This window comes from Enhydra lutris, unplaced genomic scaffold (genome assembly GCF_002288905.1).
Source record: "Enhydra lutris kenyoni isolate GAN:26980312 unplaced genomic scaffold, ASM228890v2 scaffoldscaffold30, whole genome shotgun sequence".
NCBI lineage: Eukaryota > Metazoa > Chordata > Mammalia > Carnivora > Mustelidae > Enhydra > Enhydra lutris.
In genome coordinates this window covers 16,513,765-16,539,176 of record NW_019154114.1, presented here as the reverse complement: position 1 = coordinate 16,539,176, position 25,412 = coordinate 16,513,765, and the positions used below count along the sequence as shown (strand labels likewise).

Sequence of the window (25,412 nt, the reverse complement as noted above, 5' to 3'; positions counted from 1 at the left end):
AAATCATTGCAAAGGATCCACGTTGCCAGCATGTTGTAGATACTGCATCTTTAAATAAAACGGTTACGTTCTTCTTCACGTTTAGCCTAGAGGTTCTCAGTACGATAGCTGAGACAGTATCGCCCTCCTAACAGAGTCCATGAATAAGGCAATTTTTGATGGTAGAAAATACCACCTTTTTCCCTTTTACTCCTTGAATGTGTATTTTTATTCTACTTCCCTTCAAAATTTTAGCCTTTTTGATTTAGCCAAAAATTTGATTTTTGGCTTTTATATCGTTTCTTTGCAGATCTGTAACACAGTTCTAGGACAGCCTATCAGTCGTAAGGCTCTAGGTGTTTGAAACTTTCTTCTGGACTGAACTCGATCAATAAAACTAATACAGTACAAATTTTAATAACCAAACATAGCAAAATTTCATTGACAATATATCACTTAATGTGCTGAAGAAAACTTCTGCCCTGAGTTATTGTAGCTCTCTGCCAATGAATGTTTCCTCGGTTAGCATGATCACAGTATCCATTCTTTTCTCCCTTGGCAATTTTATGTATGGAAGTGTGGCTGGTCTTTGTTCAAGGAGACAGGGAGAGAGGAACAGAAGGCATTTCTGTGATAGCGTGATAGCTGAATTCTTCCAAGTCCTTCAGAATTACATGCTGAAATACCGAGAAATCTCGGGTGTTCCCTTAACTTTATTGAAATCAAAAGAATTGAGAGCCACTGGAACAGCAGAAGGATTTGTACCTGATTGGTAAGAGGCTTTCACATTTCAGGCGCTTGTATTTTAAATTTTATACCTCAGGTCATGCCCTATAGTTTCAGAATGACTCTGGGGGAAAGAGCATTTTCTTTTGTAAGGGGTGAAAAAGGCGTTTCCTGAGGCTGATGAGTCTTAAGAAAGAGTCAAGTAGGAAGATAAGGATCTTAAAATTGATCCCCTCAAAATATTGGAGCCCTGTGTATTCCTTATAAAGCTGTGGTAGACAGTTGGGGGGTAAGGCTGACCCGATTTGAAGACCACTGGCCTTGGTGGCTTAAGGTCAGATTTTATTTAACTAAGTCCCAAAGTATATCAAATATTAGATTCTGCTTCCTGGCCGCCTTTTTACTTTTTCAGTCATCTCTTCACCCAACACGGAGCCTCCAACTCAAGACCCTGAGATCAAGACTTGCTGGCTTTTCCCTCCCTCACTTAAGCTCCACTGCACACCAGTCCCATGAGCTAGACACCCCTTGGCGAGAGAATTCAGAGATCTACTTTGGGAAATGGGATAGTCTACCCCTCTCTGAACTGTGCACATTAGGATATCCACGTTTCACAACAGAGAAACTGTTTAACTTTGTACAACCTGAATTTCCCAAGCTCTAGTGACGTAAGCAGGCCCACGCCTTTATTTTTCCATGTGATAAAAAACCTATAGAGAAAGGGTTAATGAAGACAGTGTGACACGGGCCCAGTCATGGTTCGGATCTGCTTTGCTGCTGCCGTCTCTCAAGATGCTCCTGTCACTGTTTTGCTTGGCCCGAATTGCACTTATTCCATGATTGTTAAGCCACAATCTCAGCTGAATATTTATGCTCACTTATGGGGCATCCAGGCAGACTATGGGAAGAGTAGGGATATCACCTGTGTCCTTCCCTTTCCCTCTTTCCTGAGGGAATGCTAGTAACCACCTTCTCTGTTAGAGTCCTGTGTTCCCCTGTTAAGGAGAGACTGAATGAGCCAAAGCAAATACTCCCTAATGGTGGATTTAAGTCTCTGTAGCACCTAGAAGGAGACAGTGACAGGGAGAGTTCTTCCCAGCCGCATTTATGGTTTAACCCCCACTGCCCTCAGTGCCTGCTTTTTCTCTGCATAGGTGTGGCTAGGTGTGGATTTTACACAGTAGCAGCTGAAAAAAATGCTTAGTTTTTGTCTTCAGTGCCACCCCATCTTAATTTCTTTGCTACACTAGCAGAAAATCTATTTTAAGCAGAAAGGGGATCCAGGTTTTAGCTCTTGGACTTTAGAGTGAAGGGGAAAGGTTTAGGTCTTTTACTCCCCCCTGAGCTGGAAACAGGAGGAATGAGAGCAGCACCTGAGCTCTACATGTAGAGGTAATGACGGAGGCAAAAAGAAGTCTGGCGGTAGGGCTGGGGGTGTAATAGTTAGGCTCCAGTGGTCGCCCGGCCAGCGGGGAATGGGGCACTGGCGACGGACTCTGCAAACTCCTTTCCTGTAGCACTCAGCTCGGTGTCTTTGCTTCTCCCCTCTACTCAAGGGTGCTTTGAACATTTGCCACCACCAGGGACATTCGCTCAGTTGCTGACTGCCAAATAAAACAGCAACTCCAGTCCGAAGATTGGGTAATGTCACCAGGAAACAGCTCACCTAGTGGTACTGCGGCCGCCTGTACTCCTGGCTTCAGGGAAGGTCAAACCCACTTCTTTCAGGAGCACGTGGATAAGTTCCAAGAGGCAGTAACTGGTCCTCCCCGCCGCCCCTCCCCACCTAAAGTTTTTTTCTTTACATGGTGCCCCTAACCTTGGGCACAGTGTTTCGTGTCTGGAGGTATTTAAAAACTGTGGAATGCGGGCCTAAGGCCTTTGGATCACACACAGCCTGGCTGGTTTTAATGGGCTTCCCAGGAGTAATGCAGACCTGCTAAGTCCAGGGTAACCAGGGGAGGGCGGAAGGGGTTTCTAGGGTCCAGTTCCAAGCAGTCAATCCACGGGGCTTCCTGCTCGTTTGTCGTCCAGACGCAGTCATGGTTCCCCCCCCCCCCACCAAGCCTGTTCTCCGTTCCCTCTGACCAAGTCAGGACTGCTGAGTCCTACCCTCCACCCCACGCTCTCCTTGCCGTAGGACGCCTCATGCTGCACGGGTCACACAGCTGTGTCGGTGTCCAGCTGTAGAGGAATGTCCTCTTGTCCTAGGTGGGTCTGCCCCTTCGGGCATGGATGAGGATGGGATTTTTTTTTTCTTTTTTTTTTTTTTTTTTGTAGTTTGCTGAGGCTTAAGGCTTAGCTCGCTGCTCCAGAAAATGGGATGACCTGGGGAGCTGAACAGTGATGACCTTTTTAAATCAGTCTATGACCTCTCGTCTGCGGAGAGCTGCCCACGCAGGGCCTCTCCACGGGCACACAGCCAACTTCTGAGTGGGCAGAGCCAGGGGTAAGAGGCTGGTGGGGATTTTGGGTGGCTCTGGCCTTTTGGACGGACTTTCTAAATAAAAGCCCCCCCACCAACGGCAGTCACAGAGCTAGTGTCCGCCGTGGACTGGCAGGTTTCCTCCCGAGCCACCGCATCCCCCGCCCACCTTGCAGGCAGGGCCCACTGACCCCAGCCGGGCAGCCCGCAGGGACGGCAGCCAGGGCCAGGCTCCCCTTGGGCCCTGGGGAGGCCACTGGCCTTAACTGTGGAATCCTTTGCCTTTTAGTTAAAATCCTTTTCAGAAGCTCCTGAGTCCGGTCCTTGGAGATGAGGCTCCAACCCTGTGGAAGTCAGCTCCCCGGGTCTTTAGCGGGAAGGGGCTGCTGTTCCCAGGGCAGGGCGTGCACGGGAGGGTAACGGAGCGAGACTTTCACTGCTTTTATTCAAGGAGGTTTGGAACAGGAGAGGCCAAAAACGAGGGGCACGTTTCTACAGTCCTCTATAGAAAATATAAGTTAGACTGTCCAAGGTGAAAAACGGGTAGGAGATAAGCCCAACTCCTGCCCGTGGGACCTTGAGAAGTGTCCTCTCGGCACCAGGCTTGAGGGGAGGATGACCTCAGAGACGAGCGTGTTCCCCGGGCTGGAAGAGAGGACGTTCTCCTCCACGTGCGCACATGCACGCGCGACACCCTTGCTCGTGGACCCTGGCTCCTAGGAGTAAAACCTGCTGTTGCTGACTCTCTTCTCTCTCAACCTGCAAGCAGACACATTTCACTGTCATGCGTTCGGCTCAGACACGGGCCATGGGCCGAACAGTGTAAACTGGGGCCCCTGGGACCCGGGGCTGGCTGGTAGAGGGCTGACGGTCGCAGAGGTGGGCCCCCCCAAGCCAGAGAACATCTCTGAATCTCCGTGCGCTCACTGGGCCATTGCACTGGGCTCCCTGCTGCTCTGCAGGCTACGGTGTGGACAAAATGAGCACATAGGGAAGGGGTCTACACTGTTCCCCGCTGGAGTCTGTTCTCACAAGTCAGACTAGTTCTGTTGAGCCGGGCTGTCTGGCCCTGGGTGGACCTGGCTGCCCCCACCCCCTGCCCCGACCCCATTCCTTCCGTAGCACAACCAGAAGCATCCCTTGGGGGCCAGGGAGTGGGTTCTGCCCCAATCCAGAACCACTGGATGGTGGGAACCGGACAAGGCTCTTTAGAAGGTAGAGGTCATGGTTTATTTTCACTATTATATCGAAGTGTCCTCCTAGTGGTGACAGTTTGGCTTAGGGAAGGTGCAGATACTTGAGAAATAAATAAGCTGGAGGTTTATTTATAGAGCAAAGAGACCAGTATCGAGGGATCAGTCAAGGGATTTCTGGACACAGGGTCTTCCCCAAAGCCTGGCCCCCAGTGTCCAACACCTCTGCTTGCGGGAGCTAGACCTGGGCATCTGCGGGTGGGGCAGAGACCAGCCTACCTCCGGTTGCACTTCTCCTGGTACAGCTGGAGCTGGTTCTCGTTGACATTGAACTCTTTAACGAGGGCGTCCCGGTTGGCATTGCGCAAGTTCTGGTGTGTGTCGTACAGAAAGAGCTGATTGTTTAGCTCTTCTTGCCGCCTTCGCAGCTGGCGGCAGGAGGAGTAGAGCTCCTCTTCACTCTCCTGGAGGGGGGACAACAGCCACATAGGGACCGTGTGGGGCTGCGCATCTGCACAGCAGGAGGGAGGGGAGCAGGGGGCAGAAGCTTTGCGACTGGGATTATCCCCAAGAAGGCTGGGCCCATTTTAACCAAAGATGAAACTCACAATTATTTATTCCATTGGAAGCAAGCAGTTTAAAAAGCCCTTGTCCCCAGTGAAGGGTAGCTTTAATGTGAGACACTGCGATAACCACATTGCCCACTAGGTCTGCATTTTTATTCTCCATCCCCTTCTGCTCCTCACCCAAACATAAAGGGTCTAAGAAGCTATGTGCTTAAAGTAGAACACGACAGGGAAGGTGGGGAGCAGCTTAATGGGACAGAAAGGGAAGCAGGAGCCAGCAGGACCTTAACAGGCAAGTTCGCACACTGCAACACAGATGAACCTTGAAAACATCATTTAAGTTAAGCCAGTTCCGAAAGACCACACACGTTGATTCCTTCTCTATGAAATGTCCATGACAGGTGAATTCATGCAGACAGAGAAGTAGTGGCTGCCGGGGATGGGGGTGGACATAGCTAATGAGCAAGTTTCTTTTTTGGGTGATGAACATGTTCTAAAGTGGATCATGGTGATGGTTGCACAGCTCTGAATGTGCCAAAAACCACTTAACAGTACATCTTAAATGGGTGAATTATATGGTATTTGAATTATGTCTCAAAGCTCTTACTCCATCCCCTCCAAACCAAGCTAGCATAGGTTACACCCCCCAGAGGTGTCATGCAACTCAGTTCTAGCCAGTAATGTGTTACTCCCCCTCCCCACCACCTGTGAGCATGTGACCCAAGCCAGGCCAATTCCGTGGGAGTTTGGTTGGTGCTCTTTTTAGGGAAAACAAATTTTTAAAAGTTTCTTTTCTTGGGGTTCAGCTGAAAGAGCAGTAAATGTTTCTAGTTGCTAGTGGTCCCTTTGCTATCATGGAGAGAAAGTTGGGAATGAAGTTAGAAGAGAGGGAAATAGAGCCACTGGGTGAGCACCTGGATCCAGCCAAGACTGAAGCAAGCCCAGCCCATAAACTCTGCAGTTGTCTTACGCAAAATATTCCCTCCGAGATGGTAAGAAAAAAAATTGGGATTTCAGCATGGGAGAAAGAGGATGTTTTACTCTATTGATTTTTTTTTTAATTTAAATTTTTACTTGAAGGATAGCTGACCTACAATATTAGTTTCAGTTGTACAACATAGGGATTTGGCAATCGCAGACATCATGAATGCTTACCATAGTAAGCGTAGTTACCATCTGTCACCATACAAAGTTATTTCAATATTGACTGCATTCCCTCTGCTGTACTTTTCATTCCCATGATTTATAATTGAAAGTGTGTACGTCTTAACCCCCCCTTCAGCTGTTTTGCAAATCCTCCCACCACCCCTCACCCTCTTTGGCAACCACTAGTTTTCTGTATCTGAGTCTATTTCTGTTTTGTTAATCTGTTTTGGTTTTTAGATTCTATATCTAAGTGAAATCCGGTAGTATTTGTCCTTCTCTAACTTATGTCATGTAACATAATACCCTCTAGGTCCATCCATGTTGCTGCAAATGGCAAGATTTCATTCTTTTTAAAGGCTGAGTAATATTCCATTGTATGTGCATCACATTTTGTTTTTCCATTCATCTATCACTAGACACTAAGGTTGCTTCCCTATCTTGGCTGTTGTATACAGTGCTACAGTAAACACAGGGGTGCACATATCTTTTTGAATTCGTGTTTTCATTTTCTTTCGGTAAATACTCGGAAGTAGAATTACTGGATTGTATGGTATTTCTAGTTTAAGAAATTTCTAGAACCCTCCATCCTCTTTCCACAGTGGCTTCACAAATTGACATTCCTCCCAACAGTGAATGAGGTTTCTTTTTTCTCCACACCCTTGCCAACATGTGCTATTTCTGCTTTTCCATACTAGTCATTCTGACAGGTGTAAGGTGGATATCTCATTGTGGTTTTGATTTGTATTTCCCTGATGAGTGATTTGGGCATCTTTTCATGTGTCTGTTGGCCATCTGTATGTCTTCTTTGGAAAAATGTCTGTTCGGTCCTCTGCCCATTTTTTAATCAGATTTGTTTGTTTGTTTTTGGTGTTGGGTTGTATGAATTCAGTAGGTTGCCTTTTCACGTTGTTGATTATTTCCTTTGCTGTGAGAAAAGCGTTTTAGTATGATGTAGTATGCCCACTTGTTTATTTTTGCTTTTGTTTTCCTTGCCTGAGGAGATGGATCCAGAGAAGCATTGTTAAGGCCAATGTCCAAAGAGTTTACCACCTGTATTTTTTTCTCGAAGTTCTGTGGTTTCAGGTCTTACATTTAGGTCTTTAATTCATTTTGAGTGTGTGTGTGTGTGTGTGTGTGTGTGTGTGTATGGTGTAAGGAAGTAGTTCAGTGTCATTCTTTTCCAGGTAGCCATCCCGTTTTCCCAACAGCATTTATTGAAAAGACTGCCTTTTCCCCATTGTATATCACTGCCTCCTTTCTCATAGACTCATTGACCGTATAAGTGGGGGGTTATTTCTGCACTCTCCATTCTGTTCCATTGATCTATGTGTTTTTGTGCCAGTACCACACTGTTTTGATTACTGTAGTCTGTAGTGTATCCATAAATTTGGAATTGTGGTACCTCCAGCCTTGTTCTCTCCCAACACCGCTTTGGCTGTTCTTCTGTGATTTCATGCAAGTTTGAGGATTACTCAACTTTTGTGAAAAATGCTGCTGGCATGTTGATAAGGATTGCAGGGAATCTGTAGATTGCCTTGGGTAATACGGATATTTTAACAATATCCTGCCAATCCATGAGCATGGTATAACTTCTAATTATGTCATCTTCAGTTTCTTTCATCAGTAGCTTACAGTTTTCAGAGTACAGGTCTTTCACCTCCTTGGTGAAATTTATTTCTAGGTACTTGATTCTTTATGATGCAATTGTGGACAGGATGTTTTCTTTTATTTCTCTTTCTGCTAACTCATTATTAGTGTACAGAAACAGGACAGACTTCCGTATGTTAACTTTGTATCCTGCAACTTAATTCATTTGTTAGTTATAATGGCTTTGTGTGTGTGTGTGTGTGTGTGTGTGTGTGTGAAGTTCTTACGATTTTTCTATATATAGTATTATGTCACCTGCAAAGTTTTACTTTTTCCTTACCAATCTGGTTTTTTTTTTTTTTGTTTTTTGTTTTGTCTTGTCTCACTGCTGTGGCTAGGATTTCCAATAGTATGTTGAATAAGAGTGGACACCCTTGCCTTGTTCTTGATCTTAGAAGAAAAGCTTTTAGGGATGCCTGGGTGGCCCAGTGGGTTAAAGCCTCTGCCTTTGGCTCAGGTCATGATCTCAGGGTCCTGGATCAAGCCCTGTATCGGGCTCTCTGCTCAGCAGGGAGCCTGCTTCCCCCTCTCTCTCTGCCTGCCTCTCTGCCTACTTGTGATCTCTCTCTCTCTCTCTCTCTGTCAAATAAATAAATAAATAAAATCTTTTTAAAAAATAAAAATAAAAAAGAAGAAAAGCTTTTAGTTTTTCACTGTTGAGTATGATGTTAGCTCTGGGTTTGTCAAATACAGCCTTTATTACTTTGAGTTATGTTCCCTCTATACCCACTTTGAGAGTTTTTATGATAAACAGTTGTTGAATTTTGACCAATGTTTTTCCTGCATCTATTGAGATGGTGTTTATCCTTTGTCTCTTATTAATGTGATATATACTTTGATTTATGGAAAATGAACATTCTTGCTCCCCTGAAATAAGTCCCCCTTGATGGTGGTGAATGGTGCTTGGGTTGTTGAATTCACTTTGCTACTATGTTGCTGAGGATTTTTCCATCTATGTTTATTAGGGATACTGGTGTATAATTTTCTTTGTGGGTGTGTGTGCCTGGTTTTGGTATCAGGATAATGCTGGCCTCATAGAATGAATTTTGTATCATTATTTCCTCTTCTGTTTTTTGGAATAGTTTGAGAAAGATGGGTTACTAACTCTTCTTTAAGTGTTTGGTAGAGGGACGTCTGGGCAGCTCAGTTGGTGAAGCATCTGCCTTTGGCTCAGGTCATGATCCCAGGGTCCTGGAATCAAGTCCCACATCTAATTTTCTCTCTCTCTCTCAAATAAATAAAATCTTCAAAAAAAATAAAAATAAAAATAAATACTTGGTAGAATTCACGTGTGAAGCCATCTGGTCCTGAGCTTTGGGTTTGTTGTGAGTTTTTTGATCATTGATTTGATTTCCTTACTAGTTTATTTTTTTTCTTATTCAGTCTTAGAAGATTGTATGTTCCTAGGAGTTAATCCATTTTTTCTAGGTTGCCCAGCTTGCTGGTGTATAATTTTTGTAGTAGTCTTTTATAATCCTTTATATTTCTGTGGTATCAGTTGTAACTTTTCCTGCATCTGTTTGAAGTCCTGTTTGATTTCAGGTCCGATGAGTCTGGCTAGAGGTTTATCAATTTTATCTTTTCAAAAACACAGCCCTTAGTTCCACTGATCTTTTTTTGGTAGACTCTATTTCATTTAATTCCATTCTGATCTTCATTACTTCCTTGTTTCTACTAACTTTGCGCTTTGTTTTTTGTTCTTCCTCTAGTTCCTTTAAGTAGAAGTAGAGATTGTTTGAGGGGTTTTTTTTTTTGTTTGTTTCTTGAGGTAGGTCTGTATTTCCATAAACTTTGCTCTGAAAACTGCTTTTGCTGCATCCCAAAGATTTCGAAATGTTGCATTTCCATTTTCATTTGTCTCACGTGTTTTCTGATTTCCTCATTGACCCCCTGTTATTTAGTATCATGTTAGTTTCCTTATTTTTCTCCAGTTTTTTAAATAATTATTTCTAGTTTTAGACCATTGTCGTTGGAAAAGATGTTGAATATGATTTCAGTCTTCTTAAATTTAATGACACTTGTTTTGTGGCCTAGAGTGTGACCTGTCCTAGAGGTTGTTCCATGTGCCCCTGAAAAGAATATATATTCTGCTGGTTTGGGATGGAATGTTCTGTATAAATCTGGTCTAATGTGTCACTCAAAACCACTGTTTCCTTTCTGATTTTATGTCTGGATAATCTCTCCATTGACTTAGTGATGTGTTGAAGTCCCCTCCTATTATTTTATTGTCCATTTCTCCCTTTATGTATTCAGGTGCCCCTACATTGGGTTCATAGATTTTACAACGGCTGTATCCTCCAGCTGGATTGAGCCGTTTATCCTTATATAACATCTTCGCCTCTTGTTACACTTTTTTTTTAATCTTTTCTTTTTAAGATATAAGTATTACTGCTACAACTTTTTATTTCATTTCCATTTGCATGGAATATTTTTCCATCCCCCCACTTTAGCGTTTATAGGTCCAAAGTGAGTATCTTGGAGGCAACATATAGATGGCAACATCAGAGATAGAACATTTAGTCTGTTGACATTTAACGTAATTATTGATAGGCATATACTTACGGCCATTTTGTTCATTGTTTCCTAAATGTTTTTGTAGTTCATGTTCCTTTCTTCTCTTACTCTTTCAGGATTTGATGACTTTCTTTAGTGTTATGCTTAGATTCGTTTCTGGTTTTTGTGTATCTATTACAGGTTCTTGGTTTGTGATTACCACAAGGGTCACATATGATATCCTGTGTATACAGCAGCCTGTACTAAGCTGATCTCTTTAGTGTGAACCAAAGTTTGAACAGACTCAAAGTACTACATTTTCACTCTCTTGCTTCACATTTTCTGTATAGGGTATCACATTTTACATCTTCTTATTTTGTGTCCCTTAACTAATTTCTGTCCACATAACTGATTTTACTACTTTTGTCTTTTAACCTTTGTACTAGCTTAATAAGTGATTGATCTCCCACCTTTATGTTTGCTTTTACCAGTGAAGTATTTTCCTTGCATAATTTACTACTAGTTATGGGCCTTTCTTTTTGACTGAATTAAGTCTCTTTACTGTTTCTTGTGAGACTGGCTTAGTGGTGATAAACTCCTTTAACTTTTGTCTGGGAAACTATCCTTCAATTCTAAATATCTTGCCAGGTGGAGTATTATTGGTTGTAAGGTTTTTGTTGTTTTGTTTTGTTTTTTTCCTTTCAGCACTTTGAATATATCCTACCACTCCCTTTGGTCTGCAAAATTTCTGCTGAAAACAATCAGCTGATAGCCCTTATGGGGGTTTCCCTTGTATGTAACTATTTGCTTTTCTCTTGATTTTAAGATTTTATTTTTATCTTTACTCTTTGACATTTTAATTATTATGTGTCTTGATGTGAACTTGGGTTCTTCTTATTTGGGACTCTGTTTCCTGGATGTGGACGTGTTTCCTTCTTTTCCTTAGGGAAGGTTTCAGCCCCTCTCTCTTCTTTCTGGGACCCCCTATAATGTGAAAGTATAGAATACTTGATGTTTCCCAAAGGTCCCTTCACCTGTCATTATTTTTTATACTTTTTGCTGTTTAGCTTGGATACTGCCCACTATCCCACTCCAGTACTTCCCACTGCCTCGTCTTCCAGATCACTGATCTGATCTACAGCCTTCACCCTGCTTTTGAGTCCCTCTAGTGGCCTTTTAAGTTACTGCACTCAATGCTGACTGGTTCTTCTTTATATTTTCTGTTTCTGCTAAAATTCTGAGTTCACCCAAGTCTGGTGAGCATCTTTATGACCATTACTTTAAACTCTTAACTAGGTAGATTATAAATCTTCATCTCATTTAGTTCTTCTTCTAAGGTTTTATCCTGTTCTTTCATTTGTAACATAGTCCTCTGTCTCGTTTTGTTTGACTGTCTGTGTTTGTGTCTGTGGATTAGGTAGGTCAGCTGCAGCTCCTGGCCTTCAAAGCAGTGGCTTTATGTCGATGTCCTGTGGAGCCCAGTAGTGCAATGGCCCCTGGTCACAAGAACCAGGAATTCCAGGCAGGTTTCTCATGTGGGTTGTGTATGCCCCTCTATGGTGATTGGGCCTACCTCTCCCTCCTCAGGAGTCACTTTGGAGGGCTCTGGTCTTGACCAGCTTTGAGGGGGTGGGGTGGTGGTCTGCAGGAGAATGCCTAGTGGGGTGAATGGTGCTAGCAAAGTAGATGGACAGTGTCAGAACTGGCTGCCACTAGCATCCTGCCAGCTAGTCAGAAGGAGGGCAAGACAAATGGCACCTACCCACACTTCCATTCCTAGAGAAAACTCCTACAGCCCCCTGACCCTCCAGCACATGGCCCGAAATTGGTAACTCCTTCATGTGTCACCCAGGTGCTTTTAGACTACTGCCTCTGTGCTGGGTCTTGGACGGAGTGATATAGCCCCACGGCCCTGTGAGCATGGAGTCTGTTTCCTCTGGCCCACTGGCTCTCATGGAGTTCAGCTGCACTTTGATTTTCAAAGCCAGACTGGGGGCTCATCTTCCCAGGGCTGGGCGATCCTGATGTGGAACTGGATTCCCTTGCTCTTCAGGGAGCATCTCTGCACCTGTGATGTTCCTCCCGCTTGTGGATCCTTGCCCTGGGGGGCAGGAGCTCAACCTTGTCTCTGCCCCTCTGATCCTTCTTGCTGTAGCTTTTTCTTAGGTCTTTAGCTGAGGACAGTTGGCTGCGCAGGACTTCAGGGTCATTTTCAGCGCGTGTGTCATTATCTGTAGATGTCTCCATGTGTCCGTGGGAGGAGATGAGCTCGGGATCCTCCTAGTCCGCCCTCTGCTGACTCTGATGGAAAAGATTGCTGCTGCGGAGGTCAGTCTGTTGGTCACTATTACTGATAGAGTAGTTCAAGTGAGACGCCAGCGCTATAGAAATGTGCCGTCAGTATTTGTGAACGGGTTTCTCTTTCATTTATTTTTACAAGAAAGCAGACTCTGACCATACCTTGCCCTGCAATTTTTTTTCCCACCTTAACAACCTAACAAAACATTATGGACATCCCCCAGGATAACAGAAGTGTGACTTGGGAGAGTGGGGAGGGCAATGGCAAAGGTTACTCTGGCCCCTTGCAAAGGTGCAGAGGAGAAAGAGAAGACCGTCTTTGCACAGGGAGAGGAGATAAGATGGACGGTCCTTGTCCTTGTGACTATACTTAAGTTTATGTCTTTTCTCAAGGAAACCAGCTTTCCTTCCTCCTAGGAATAAAGCAGAGGGGCTCCGGGGTGGCTCAGTCTATTAGGCATCCAGCTCGGTTTCAGCTCAGGTCGTGATCTCAGGGCGCTGATTTTGAGCCCCGTGTCATGTCAGACTCCGTGCTCAGCACAGAGTCTGTTAAAGATTCTCTCTCCCTTTCCTTCTGCCCCTCCCACTTGTGCTCTCTCTCTCTCAAATGAAATCTTAAATGCAGTTTCTGCTTTTTTTTTTTTTTTTAAGTCTTAGTCCTGTACTACAAATGATCTCTCTTAACCTTCTCTCTACCCAGAATAAAACAACTTCTGTTGGTTTCATTCATAATGACTTCTATTCAGGTTAAGTTCAAAATCCATGTTCTCTATGAACACACCTGCACTTCCAGACCTTGATCTCATTTTTCTGAACCCCAAAGCATTTACAGCATGTTATAAAAGTCAGCACTCCGTATTCCGTAACAAACATTTAGAGAAGGATGTAGCAACATAGACACGGTTTAATGAATAACTGTAAACACCTGTGGAGATGCCGGAGGAGGAAACCGAAGGTTGTCTGCCCTGCGCACCCTTCCTGATCGAGACTCCCTCGTTCCCTCTTAGAACTTTGGGATCGTCATTTCCTGGTTTTCTTGTGAGTCTGAGTTTTCACATAAAATTTAGCTTTTTCCAAGCCTCCAGTTATTTTTCTTTGTTTTAATAAAGATTTTATTTGAGAGAGAGAGAGTGCGCACATGAGCAGGGTGAAGGGGGCAGAAGGAGAAGCAGACTCCCCGCCGAGCAGGGAGCCCAACATAGGGCTCGATCCCAGGACGCTGGGATCATGACCGGAGCCAAAGGCAGACGCTTAACCAGACGGAGCCCCCCCAAGCACCTCCTACAGTTACTTGTTTTCTAACAGAGGTTACTAATTTCATTGGTCACCATTGCTTCTTGCATTGTAGTCCTTGCCTACATAAGGACTTCGGTAGCTCTTTTTTTAGCAAAGGTTTATTAGTACTAAATTACCTATCCCTGTAGGTCTGAAAACTACCTGCATTTTGCCCTCCCTGTTGAATGGTAATTATTAGGATCCGAATGTCTAGACGTACAGCTTTCTGTCTTAAGTGTTGTGAAGACAGCCCTTAGTCTATAGAGGGGAGGGCTTGTGGTCTGCCAGTCCTTCATAGAACCCTTTATAGGTAACCTGCTTTTTCATTTTTATAATTTTCTCTTTCCTCTGGTATTCTGCACATTCACTGGGATGTGTCTTTTTTTTTTTTTTTTAAAGATTTTATTTATTTATTTGACAGAGATCACAAGTAGAGAGGCAGGCAGAGAGGGGGAAGCAGGCTCCCTGCTGAGCAGAGAGAACCCGATGCGGGGCTCGATCCCAGGACCCTGAGACCATGACCTGAGCTGAAGGCAGAGGCTTTAACCCACTGAGCCACCCAGGAGCCCCTCACTGGGATGTGTCTTATGTGCACGTGTACTTAAACTGCCGCTGATGATAGCTGGAGAGCATTGCTGTCTTTAGTGCCAGAAGACTTTTAGCCATGAACATTTCCGGTATTTTGTGCTGGAGCTTTGCGTTTTATACTTTTTTTTTTTTTTACCCTTCTTATATTTTTATTTTGTCTTGCAGTTTGAAAGCAAATTCCCGAACATAATCTTCACATTTACAGATTCTTTCCTTAACCATATCCATATCCTTAACCATATCCATTCTGTAAATGAATTTCCCACTTACTAAGCTTTAAAAAAAAAAAAAATGAAGATTTTCCAAACTGTATTCCTAGGATTTCTAACTGGCCCTCTCATTCCTCCATAATAGTTTAAAAAAAAAAAAAAAAAAAAAAAAGCTGGTTCTTTTTGAAATGCAGATACTCAGCGGATTCTTTTCCTTTTTAAATTACTTCATTTTCAGATTCACTGGGGGAATCCTCTTGCTTTTATATGTGTTAGCTCTGTTTTCCTCGAGCATCTTAAAATTTTAATGTGCAAGGTCATCCTGAATGGGGTTTCTTTCCTCCCCGAATCTGTACATTGGTATCTGGTTTCCTGAAGTTTCATTGTTGGTTTTGTTTGTTTGTTTTTTAAGAAAGAGATCACAAGTAGGCAGAGAGGCAGGCAGAGTGAGAGGGGGGGAAGCAGGCTCGCTTCTGAGCAGAGAGCCCAATGTGGGGCTCGATCCCAGGACCCTGGGATCATGACCTGAGCTGAAGGCAGAGGCTTTAATCCACTGAGGCACCCAGGCGCCCCTCGTTGTTGGTTTTTTAAAAATTATTTAAGTAATCTCTATACCCAACGTGGGGCTCAAACTCAGGACTCTGAGGTCAAGACTTGAGCCAGCCAGGGGCCCCCGTCTCTTCCTGAATGTTCTAAGTGGGGGACTCCCAGGGCAGGGCCAACAAAGGGTAAGCTGATTGCTCAGAGCTCTAGGTTCCCAGGAATAGTAGGTATCCTGGCTACAGGACTGTGTCCACTTTTATCCCCAATGCCTCCCACAGGCAGCTGATGACTGGCCTGAGTCCTAGGAAAATGCCATTTCCTGTTTTCTGAAGTGTGTTACAGGAGAGGAAGCTTTACCTAGCCCTGAATCATCTAATTGTGTATGGCCTTCAGCCCCCATTGCATTAGCATCCAAAAAGGATAGGAAATAAATGAATTAAATACCCAAACACGAGGAGCTGTGAAAAGAACAGGTCTAAAAGAAGCAGACTGAGTCAGTAAAGGTAATCCTAGAAATGGTAGGAATTTGTGAAATAAAAACCAAGATGATCATGGAAAGAATACGTATTTGTACTTGTTGTAAGGCTCTTATATCTCCAATTTTTATTCCAGAGACCTATATATTTCCTATTACAGAAAATTATCCCATAAGAAAAAAAAAAAAAAAAAAAAACTTGGAAGAGACTCATTTTATCCTAGAAGAAAATGAGAAGGCTCTTATCACTGGTCCAGAAAGTCTGACAAATGAGGTCTTTAACATCTGTTAGGTGTAGTTAGTAATTATTCCAGTTCTATTCAAAATGTGCACGGTTCTGAGAAAGAAGGCCTCCAAGTAATTGTTATGAAGTCAGTCAAACAAAACCGGATGGAAAACTACAGACTGTCAATACAAAAGTCCTAAATAAAATACTAACGCCTCCGTCATGGAAGTGCGGCAAACTATCATCCGACCGTACTTAGCTCAGAAATTCTCTTTGCTGCTCTAAGATGACTGTTTCACACGTCTTGCTCAGACCTCCCTGGTTTCAGCTAATGGCCTTGCTTCTTGTTGTACGTGGAACAGAGGAGAAAGTACATGGAAGATCTGCCCCTCTCGGGTCTGTGTGCCATGTCCATTCCTTTCTGCTGGCCCCAGGGTCCCCTCTTCCCTGCACCAGCCTTCCCTTCTCTAATAAATGACTCCCATCAGCAGCAAATACATCTTACCAAGCTCTCCTTCAGCCCCCAGCCCCCTCCAGATACTGAACCATCATGTCTCTTGTCACCTTCACAGCCAATATCCTGGATACGTCCTGTGCTCCCCAGTAATACATCAGCTACTCCTACTTTGGTTTTTAAAATTTTAATTTCGTTTATTAATTATATAAGCACAAAGTTGAAAGTGAAGTACTGTAAGGATTATTAGCCAAACCGCCCTCCCCCCAAAAAAAATCCCAGCCTTCTCCTTGTTCTCCATCCTCCAGCTCTCATGATCCCTGCTCATCAAAATTGGGAATTTCTTTTTTTATATATATATTTTATTTATTTGAGAGAGAGACAGTGAGAGAGAGCTTGAGCGAGGAGGTCAGAGGGAGAAGCAGACTCCCCGTGGAGCTGGGAGCCCGATGCGGGACTCGATCCCAGGACTCCAGGATCATGTCCTGAGCTGAAGGCAGATGCTTAACCAACTGAGCCACCCAGGCGCCCCAAAATTGGGAATTTCTTTTGATTATTGACAAAACAAAACAAAACTTAAAATGCAAAGTCTTGGTTTTTCAGTTTTTAGGAATTATCTTTGAAGAGAAAGATGGGTCTGTTTTTGCCAGTTCTCTTATGTTCCCCTATGGTGATATGTCCATTTGGGGGGGGGGGGGTAGGAGTTTGTTTATTGTGATTTTATTATTCCCACCTTGAACCCTTGTACCATCTCTAAGCCTTTCTTTTAGGTGGATCTATATGTTTTTAAAACTTAGAGTCCTTGAAGTGTTGGAGAATATCGTCGTTAATAAACTGTATCTGGCCTGTGACAAGATCTTCATGGAGTTCCGTACCTTTCGGTGTTTTGTGTTTTTTTTTTTTTTAAATCCCCCACTGATGCTTTAATTTTTCATAAGATGAAATAAAGTCGTACTGCAAGTACAGAGAGTTCCCCCATCTCTTTCATCACCCCCACTCTCCAGGGCTAACGCCCCAAACACCCACAGGGCAATGAGCCAAACTAAGAAGTTCACTACACATTGTTTGGTTTTCACCGGCTTTTCCCCAGTGTCCAAGATCCCACATTGCCTGTCTTGCTATATCTCCTTAGAGGCTTCCAGTCTGTGACCCCCCTCCTCCATCCTGTCATCTTTTAGGACCTTGACACTTTGGAAGAGGTTAGTCAGTAATTCTGTACCTTGTCCTACTATCTGGGTTTGGGGTCTTCCCGTGATTTCTTTGTCCAGCGTGGTGCAGCTCGGGCGGGAATGTCAAAGAAATGACGTAGCCTTCTCAGGAGGTAGGTGATGTGGACATGTCTTATGACTGATGGTGACCTTGATCACTTGGTTCATTCTCTTTCCAGTCAGTAAATATCTTGAAGGAAGATGGTTTGAGACTATGCAGATGTCCTGTGTCTCCTCAAACTGCCACTAATTTTATGGCATCCCTTAGATCTTACTGGTAGCAATTGCTGTGGTGTTGCAAAGGTGATTTCCTATTTCTCTCATTCTCTTGTACATTTATTAACTGGAAGTCTTCTGTAAGGAAGAGTGGTCTCTTCCAATGCAAATGTGCATTTGTTTCTGTGTGTGTGTGTGTGTATACACACTTTAAAGTCACTGTATAGTGATACCTCTGATTCCCATCAAACAATTTTTGGAAGGGTTGGAATATATTTCTACTTGTTCGGGTGGTGTTTATAAGTTATATTCCTCTTTTAAATGATTTTATCTTCAAGTAATCTCTACACCCAGCATCGGGCTTGAATTCACAACCCCGAGATCGAGAGTTGTTTGCTCTCCCAACTGAGCCAGCCAGGGGCCCCATAAGCTGTACACTTTCCTCACTTAGATTTCACTAATGTGTTGTTACAGTTTTTTATCAGTATCAAGAATGAGATTTCCTTTCTGTCCCTGCCTCTCTCCCTACATTTCCAAGTGTTCTTTGTAGAATAAAGGGGTTAGACAATAAATACAAAACCAATAAAGATCAGTCCCCTTACAAGGGGAGTCTTTAAATATATAGACTTATTTGTGGATGGAGATAATCAGTATAAATTGTGAAGAGATAAAATTACTTCATTTGACTGGTTACCTCTGTGGCATTTAGTGATTAATGTGTTGCCACTAGAAGTGTTGACCCATCCTTGCATTATCGGAATAAACTACTCAGTTGTGATACACTGTTCTAGAAAACAGCTGGAAATGACTTGCTATTTCTTGAAAGAATGGTCTGCGACTCTATGAGGGGAAAAATAGGGAGAGGTGCACTACCTCCACTGCTGATAGAGACTTCTGTAGCTTCAAGACATTGATGCAGTATTTCCATTTTTCTGTTGACCTCAGGGGGTTAACATTAGAATGATGTTCTTTAAATCCAGATGGAACTTAGCTATACAACCATCCAGATCTAATACCTGTTTTACCTGATAGATGTTCTAGTGCTAGAGGACTTCTTGAGTTTTCTACTGCTTCTTAAAACATTTTTGACCTGTGTACATTCTTCAAGGCAATCACCCATTTGCCCTAGTTTACAGATGTAAATTATTTTGGGGTTCACTCTCCTTCTCAATATTTTCTCTTCTGTTGTGCCCGCTCTTAATTTGGCCTTCATGAGGCAGGCAGAGATTCATTTAATGGATCTTAATGAATCCGTTTTTTCTTCTATGTTTTATGTTACATTCAGGTGGCTTTTACCTTTATTTTGTTCCTACCAACTTATCTAATCGGTGTTTTTAAAAATTCCAAGATGAATAGTTAGTGTATGTTGTTTTCAGTCTTCTCTCGTTTTAAGGCAAGCATTTTCCTCTTCTCAATGTAGTTATGGCATAAATATTTTACTGCTGTTTAGGTAACTGTTTTCCTTTGTTTTATCGAGGAATTGCTTTTCCAGTAGTGAACATTTGGGCTTTTTTTTATTATCTTCCAAATCTTACCCACTTACGAAATCCTTCTCTCTCAAAATGTATTTAAGTTGTCTTTGTGACCAATTATGCGATCTAGTTTCCTAAAGTTTCTGGGAAACAGAAGGAACCAGGGTATATTATCCACTGGTAGGACACAAAGGTGTTTATCTCTTAAATCAAGCTCGTTAATGTGAACTTGATCATCTGTCCTTGCTGATTTTTTTTTAATCAAGTAATCTTTGTGGGCGCTTTTGTTTATAGACTCAGGGATGATGCTGTGTCCTAATTAAACCCCAAGGCCTCTTGCATACCTTTGTAAACCAAACTACCCTTCTGTACGGTTTCTCTTAATGATCTTTGAGACTTTTGATCGTAAGTTATACTTTTTTTTTTTTTTAAGAGAGCGAGAGAACAAGCAGTGGAAAGGGAGAGAGTGAGAGAAGCAGACGCCCCTGCTGAGCAGGAAGCCGATGACCCAGAGATCATGACCTGAGCTGACGGTAGATGCTTAATTGACTGAGCTGCCCGGGTGCCCCTAAATTATACTTCGAGACTAATTTTTTCTTCCCAATTTCTTCCAGCAATTCTTCCACTCCTTGGCAGGGAGGGGTTTGCTCATGCGGTTTTAGGCTTATTTCTTGTAAAAATTGCAGTTAGATTTTCTAACTTTTCTAACGGGAGAATTCAGCCCATTCACTAGATCAACTATGTTTCATCCCTTCCATTTTGATTACTATACATTTTTCTTTCATTTTTAAAATTTTATCCCTTATTTTTATTCCCCATCAACTTCCTGTTTGTTTTCTAATGGTCCTAATTAAGGGGACATTTTCGTTTCACATCCAAGTAGCAGAATTAGCTCTCCACCTTGCAGGATGCTTTGTTTGCCGACTGGGAACCCCCAGGCATCAAAATCGAAACTTTTTAGGATGCCTTTAAATATCTTCAGTTCCAGACTAGAAGAGAATTTCTCACGGTGTGTTTCTGTTTCCGGAACGCTTGTATTCACCGACACAAAATCTTAACCAGACTTCGACTATAAAATGTAGCTGTACCGAGTTATTTCCCTTTCTTCCTCTAGGCTCTCCTGAGGTGTCCCTTGGGGGGTGGGGGAATGTAGATCTAGAAACCGTGCAAGTCCACACCTGCATTTCTGTTGCCTTGACAGGTGCGCGGCTGCAGACCGAGTTCTTCCGTCTTCCTAGGGCTGAAGAGGGCGAGTCTGCTGTTAGCTTTATTTTCTTCGTAGATAACTCAGTACGTCGAGAAGTCTAGCTTTCTATTTATCCTTGGAATTCCAGAGTTTGACAGGCCCACCTCGGCTACTCTGGGCGTGCTTCCAGACCACCCCAGGAAAGCAAATACCACGATAAAGTGAGTCCACTGAATTGGTCCGACTTCCCAGCGCATCTGCCTTTTTATACCGAGCACTCTGCAGCGGTCTGCTTCGTGTGCGATGACATGGTCTAAAAAAATGTACGTATCCTAATTGAAAAATACCTTGTTGCCCCCAAATGCTCCCCATTACGTGAGGTGCTCAGCCAGCCCATCTTTCTGCCTGGGGAGGGTCCTGCCTCGATCTCGCTGCGGTCAGGGCGGCGGCTGCCATGTGGGGGGCCGCGGCAAGTGTAAAGCCTCAGCTCCCCCCGCTGATTCCTTCCCCTGGAGCACGCGGAGGCCGTCGGGGTCCTCGTACACCGGAGTAATCCACATGCGAACAGCAAGGATCACCATAACGGAAGTTTTACCGGAATGTGTCAGAGACAGGAATGAGCAAATGGTTTTGGAAAAATGGTGCCACTAGACTTGCTCAATGCAGGGTTGCCCCAAAGTTTCAATTTGTTTAAAAAAAAAAAAAAAAAAAAATTCCGTATCTGCCAAGCACGATAAAACAAGGATGCCTGTGTGAGGACGCGACTCGGGGTGTGGCGTGTTTTCTGTTCATCCCTCCAGGGACTCAAGTAGACCCCCTGAAGTAGCAAATACGAGAACGTTCCCTGCAGTGACTGTCGTGGGTGGCGCCTACCCACCTGCCCCGCCTGGCTCCGGGGCAGCGCGCAGGGAGGTCCCGCGGCTGTTCTCCGAGCCTGCTTCCCGGTGCTGCGGCTCCGGCCCGGGAGCCATTTCTTCAGGTTCTCTTTTGGGTCACTAATGCGGATCTCTGTTGATGCATTGAATTTTTGGAGTCAAGGAATCTGGGTTTTGTTTCAAATTCCAGAAAGTCGTCTTTTCACTGCTCTCCTGAGACGTTCCTGAAAATCCGTAGGACGTGCATGGCCAGGTTCTCTGAGGACGCTTCTAGGGCTCAGCTCCGGCTGCCGGCCGCGGATGCCACGTGTCCGCCGGGGTCTGTCTGCCGCTTACTGCCCTGGGCCGGGTTTTTTCTCGACCACGTACCGCTCGTCCATGTCCCGCGGTGTCTGGTCTGCTGAGCAGTCACATCGGGTTGGTGGGGTTTTGTGGCAGGCGCAGGAGTCTCTGCTCCTTGGGGTCAGACTGGCAAAGGCTAGCTGCTGAGGCACAAGGAGGGTCTTCCCAACTGTAGGGAAATCGTCACCATCCGCCAAAACCAGCACCAGCTCAGCTTCAGGGAGCCGCACCCCCACGGTCTCTAGAGCCCTTCTGCAAAGGGCTTCACTGGTCTCTTCCAGCTGAGCCCGCCCGCCCTGGCCTTTGCACCCCTCAGTCCCCCCAAGCACGACCTGCCACAGGATCCGTCCCCAGAGCTCCCAGCTACTGTCCGCTTTGCCCATCAACAATGACTAGGGTGCACAGTCCAGTTCTCATTCTCTGTCCTGTCCCATTCTTCTGAATCTCCCCAGTGGAAATCATTGGAATGGGAGCCCTTTTTCAGTTAATGGCAAGACTGGATAGAATACATCCACTTAAAAGAAACTACTTTCAGAGAACAAGTCCATATGCTTTCAAAAGATGGGGGGTGGTTTTCCCTTCCTGATCTAGTAGTCCATTACTACATACCTAGCCCCAGGAAATGATTTTTAATCACAAAAAGGTTTATGAAGACCTTCATTATTTATAAAGTAAAAAACGGCCAACCCACTTAATTGTCCATCACAGTGGACATAGCTAAGGGGATGCGGGACCCTCACCTGAAGAAACAGGCATTCACGGCTTTGGACATCATCACCTAGAGCAAGGCTTCAAGTCCTCTGGGAAGTAGGTAAAGGGTGCCCGTTTGTGTGTCCTGTGCGAACCCAGCTGTGGATCTATCGAGTGCAAAAAGGAAAGCGGCCCGTATACTCTCCGTGGTTGGGTACAGGTGGCCCATGGGGATTTCTCCTTCACCCGCCGCCGCCTCTGTTTTACTACTTCTCCAGTGTAGGAGAGAATCAAACGGTGTTGGAAAGATGCTTTGGAAACCACATGTACGGCTCGCAGGGCAGAGGACTGAGCGCCGATAAAGCAGTTGTGACATGTCAGTGGCCTCTTGAGAGGGAGCCCGAAGCGCTCACTGACAGTTTCTGGAAGTGACTCCCTTCGACTCCCCCCAGACCTCGCTGGATCAATTAGTGCGTCAAAGGAGCCTGCTGTGAGGCCATTTACCAGTGTCTCCCTGGCATGAGAGAGGAGATGGTAATAACTAAGACAAGGTCTGACCTTGGGCAAGGAGAAAGCCCAGGTGTACCCCACACTTAGTACCCCAGCTCAGCTCCCCAGAGACGCCGCGTCACGCTGTGGGGCCAGAACTCTAAATGGCACCCGTGAGTGCCTGAGGACCAGGTGACAGGTGCGGAACTCAAGCTTAAAAACCATCAGCTGCTGTGAGGTTTGCACATACTCAGACACCGTTTCTGCCAAAACTCCTTCAGAGAGCGGATCTGGGCACGTTCACGGTCCCCTCGGCACCCCCCACCCTCCCCTCTCTCCCTGCCGGGCTCCACCCAGAAGGTTCTTACGTCTGGACAAATACAGTTGCTTTTAACTATATTAGAAGTTTCTCTGCTGCTGGTGTTACCAAATTATTTATAACATTTCCAAGTTGTTTACAACAGCTTTGCAGAGCAATGTCTAGACGCTGCGGCCCTGTCCCCATCTGAAACCAAGTCTGTCACATCATTTTTCCATGAAATGCCTGAAGATGGGCTTTATGTGCACAGCGAGGAAACGCCGATTCCCTTCCCCAGGCAACAGAATCCCAGATCCTGCTGTGGCTCAGGGGGTCTTCAAGCTTACTTGTTCCAAGTTTTCCACGTTTACCATCCTGCTAAATACACTGATCCCGGGGCCGCGTGGGTGGCCCAGCCAGTTAAGTGTGCGCCTTCAGCTTGGGTCATGGTCGGGTTCCCTACTCAGCACAGGGTCAGCTCTTATCCCTCTGCCCTCCCCACTGTCCCTGCTCGTGGTTGGCCCCTCTCTCACAAATAGCCTCAAGAAAAAAATAAATAAATTAGTCCCATATCTGGGAATCAAGCCGAAGAAAATAACTGAATTAAAGGAGGAAGACGGTAATCACATTTTGTAAGTGGATTCCATGAATGCCCTGCTTGGAGGAGTGATGATTGATCGACGTAGGGTGAGACCACTCGACGGAAAAACCTGTCCATCATTTAAGTGCTAATAAATTAGGTTAGCTGTATGAAAAGTGTGGATAATTTCACTTAAAGCCGTTCTCATCAAGGACAGTTCTGCCAGCCAGGGGACACGGAATGATGTCTGAGGACAGTTTGGTTGTGATACAAGATATGCTCAGCAGCCCAAAAGCAAGGGGCAGTCCTCACCACAAAGGATGATCTGTGAAGAATGCCAGAGTTTAAAAAACAAAGTGGGGCGCCTGGGTGGATCAGTGAGTTAAAGCCTCTACCTTCAGCTCAGGTTAGGGATGGAGCCCCGAAGGAGGCTCTCTGCTCAGCAGGGAGCCTGCCCCCCCCCCCCCCCCCCCGCCACCGCCCCTCTGCCTACTTGTGATCTCTGTCAAATAAATAAATAAAATCTTATAAAAAATAATAAATAAATAAGTCTGTTTCTTGGTTTAAAAAAAAAAAAAAGAAAGTGGACCTATGGATTTGTATTATCATACTTAAGGCATTGGCCTAGCAAGAGAAGGAATCAAACAGACCAGATGCTTACTCTATCAACTCATCTCTTCCTCCAGATTATAAACCTGTATAGTAGGTGCAATTGGGGCTGTGTGTAGCCATTCATAGAACATAATGTATCTGGCTTAGGTCTTTTAATGGACTTATGTAAGAAACTCAGTCTTATTTGGTGATAAACTGACGAAAGAGCCATTTAATTAAGTCTTGGGATGACTAACTGGGTTGTCCTTTCAGGACCGAACGTTGCTATCACGGTAAGAATCACAAAAGGTGATTTTTTTGATCACTGAAGGTTCAAGTGACTATCCAGTTCATATGGAAGCGTTTATGTTGCCTGAGTCTAAAGCACTGACATAGCGAATTTGTTGCAAAATGGAAAACTTGGCATTATCCATCACCTTATCCTCGTAAGACACGATTTTGTCATCAGGAGCACATTTTCTACCAACGCAAGTGATGCCTCTGGCTGTCACTGAGGTTCTCTGGCCCCCAAACAACTATGCCTTTTAAGTGTCGCTCCCTGCTTTTGGTGCTTTGTCTGTCTGTCTTTATCTTTGCATCTTTTCCATTTCAATGTTTATAAAATGCTTTGAAGTGGAAAACTATCAAGGTTGCAAAAACTGAGTGTAAGGCAGACAGCTATGCAGAAATGCCTAATGTTCTCTCCTCTGAGTCGAGTTCATGAATTTTTACTGCACGGACTATGGCTACAGCTGTTAAAAGGCATCTCTACCCCTGCCATCTCCCTTTCCCGTTGGATGGGTCTCAGCTTTATTCTGGAAGTTGCCACATAAGCAACTTCCAAATCCCTGTTTAGTTCTTAAAGCCAAAACAACAAGTTAGAGGCTGTGAGTTCTCTATCCAAGGAACAACAGAGAAGATGCCTATCCAGGGCCAATGACCAAGGCCACATCAGGCCACTGGGGTCCAGAACCATGGTTTTTCTGGTTTATCCACAGAGAAGTGGGGTGACCACACACTCATCCAGCCCATGCTGAGTTCTGTGGTGGGGAAATGGAAAGATCTTAGAAGACGGGATGGGCCACATCATGAGGTCTTGCAAAAACACATGCCAAGTGGGGCTCATTCTGTGGGAGAGGCCATTCAGACGATTGTGCAGCTCCAGAAATCACATATCTAGACATTCTCCTCACAGCAACCCGAGACCTGAACTGTCCCAGCC

The 25,412-nt window shown here is 44.5% G+C and overlaps 1 protein-coding gene across 4 annotated transcripts in view; it reads right to left on the bottom strand.

Moving 5' to 3' along the window:
- Positions 1 to 2,913: 2,913 nt before the first annotated feature.
- LOC111152978 (phospholipase C gamma 2) overlaps positions 2,914 to 25,412 on the bottom strand; it is a 140,304-nt gene continuing 117,805 nt past the window's right edge. For all 4 annotated transcript variants that reach the window (XM_022511757.1, XM_022511758.1, XM_022511759.1 and 1 more), the window contains 2 exons: positions 4,603 to 4,787; positions 2,914 to 3,889 (listed from right to left, as the gene is read on the bottom strand). In XM_022511757.1, coding sequence (XP_022367465.1) covers positions 3,847 to 3,889; positions 4,603 to 4,787 — 228 coding nt within the window. In that variant the 3' untranslated portion in view covers positions 2,914 to 3,846. The remainder of the gene's footprint in view (positions 3,890 to 4,602; positions 4,788 to 25,412) is intronic.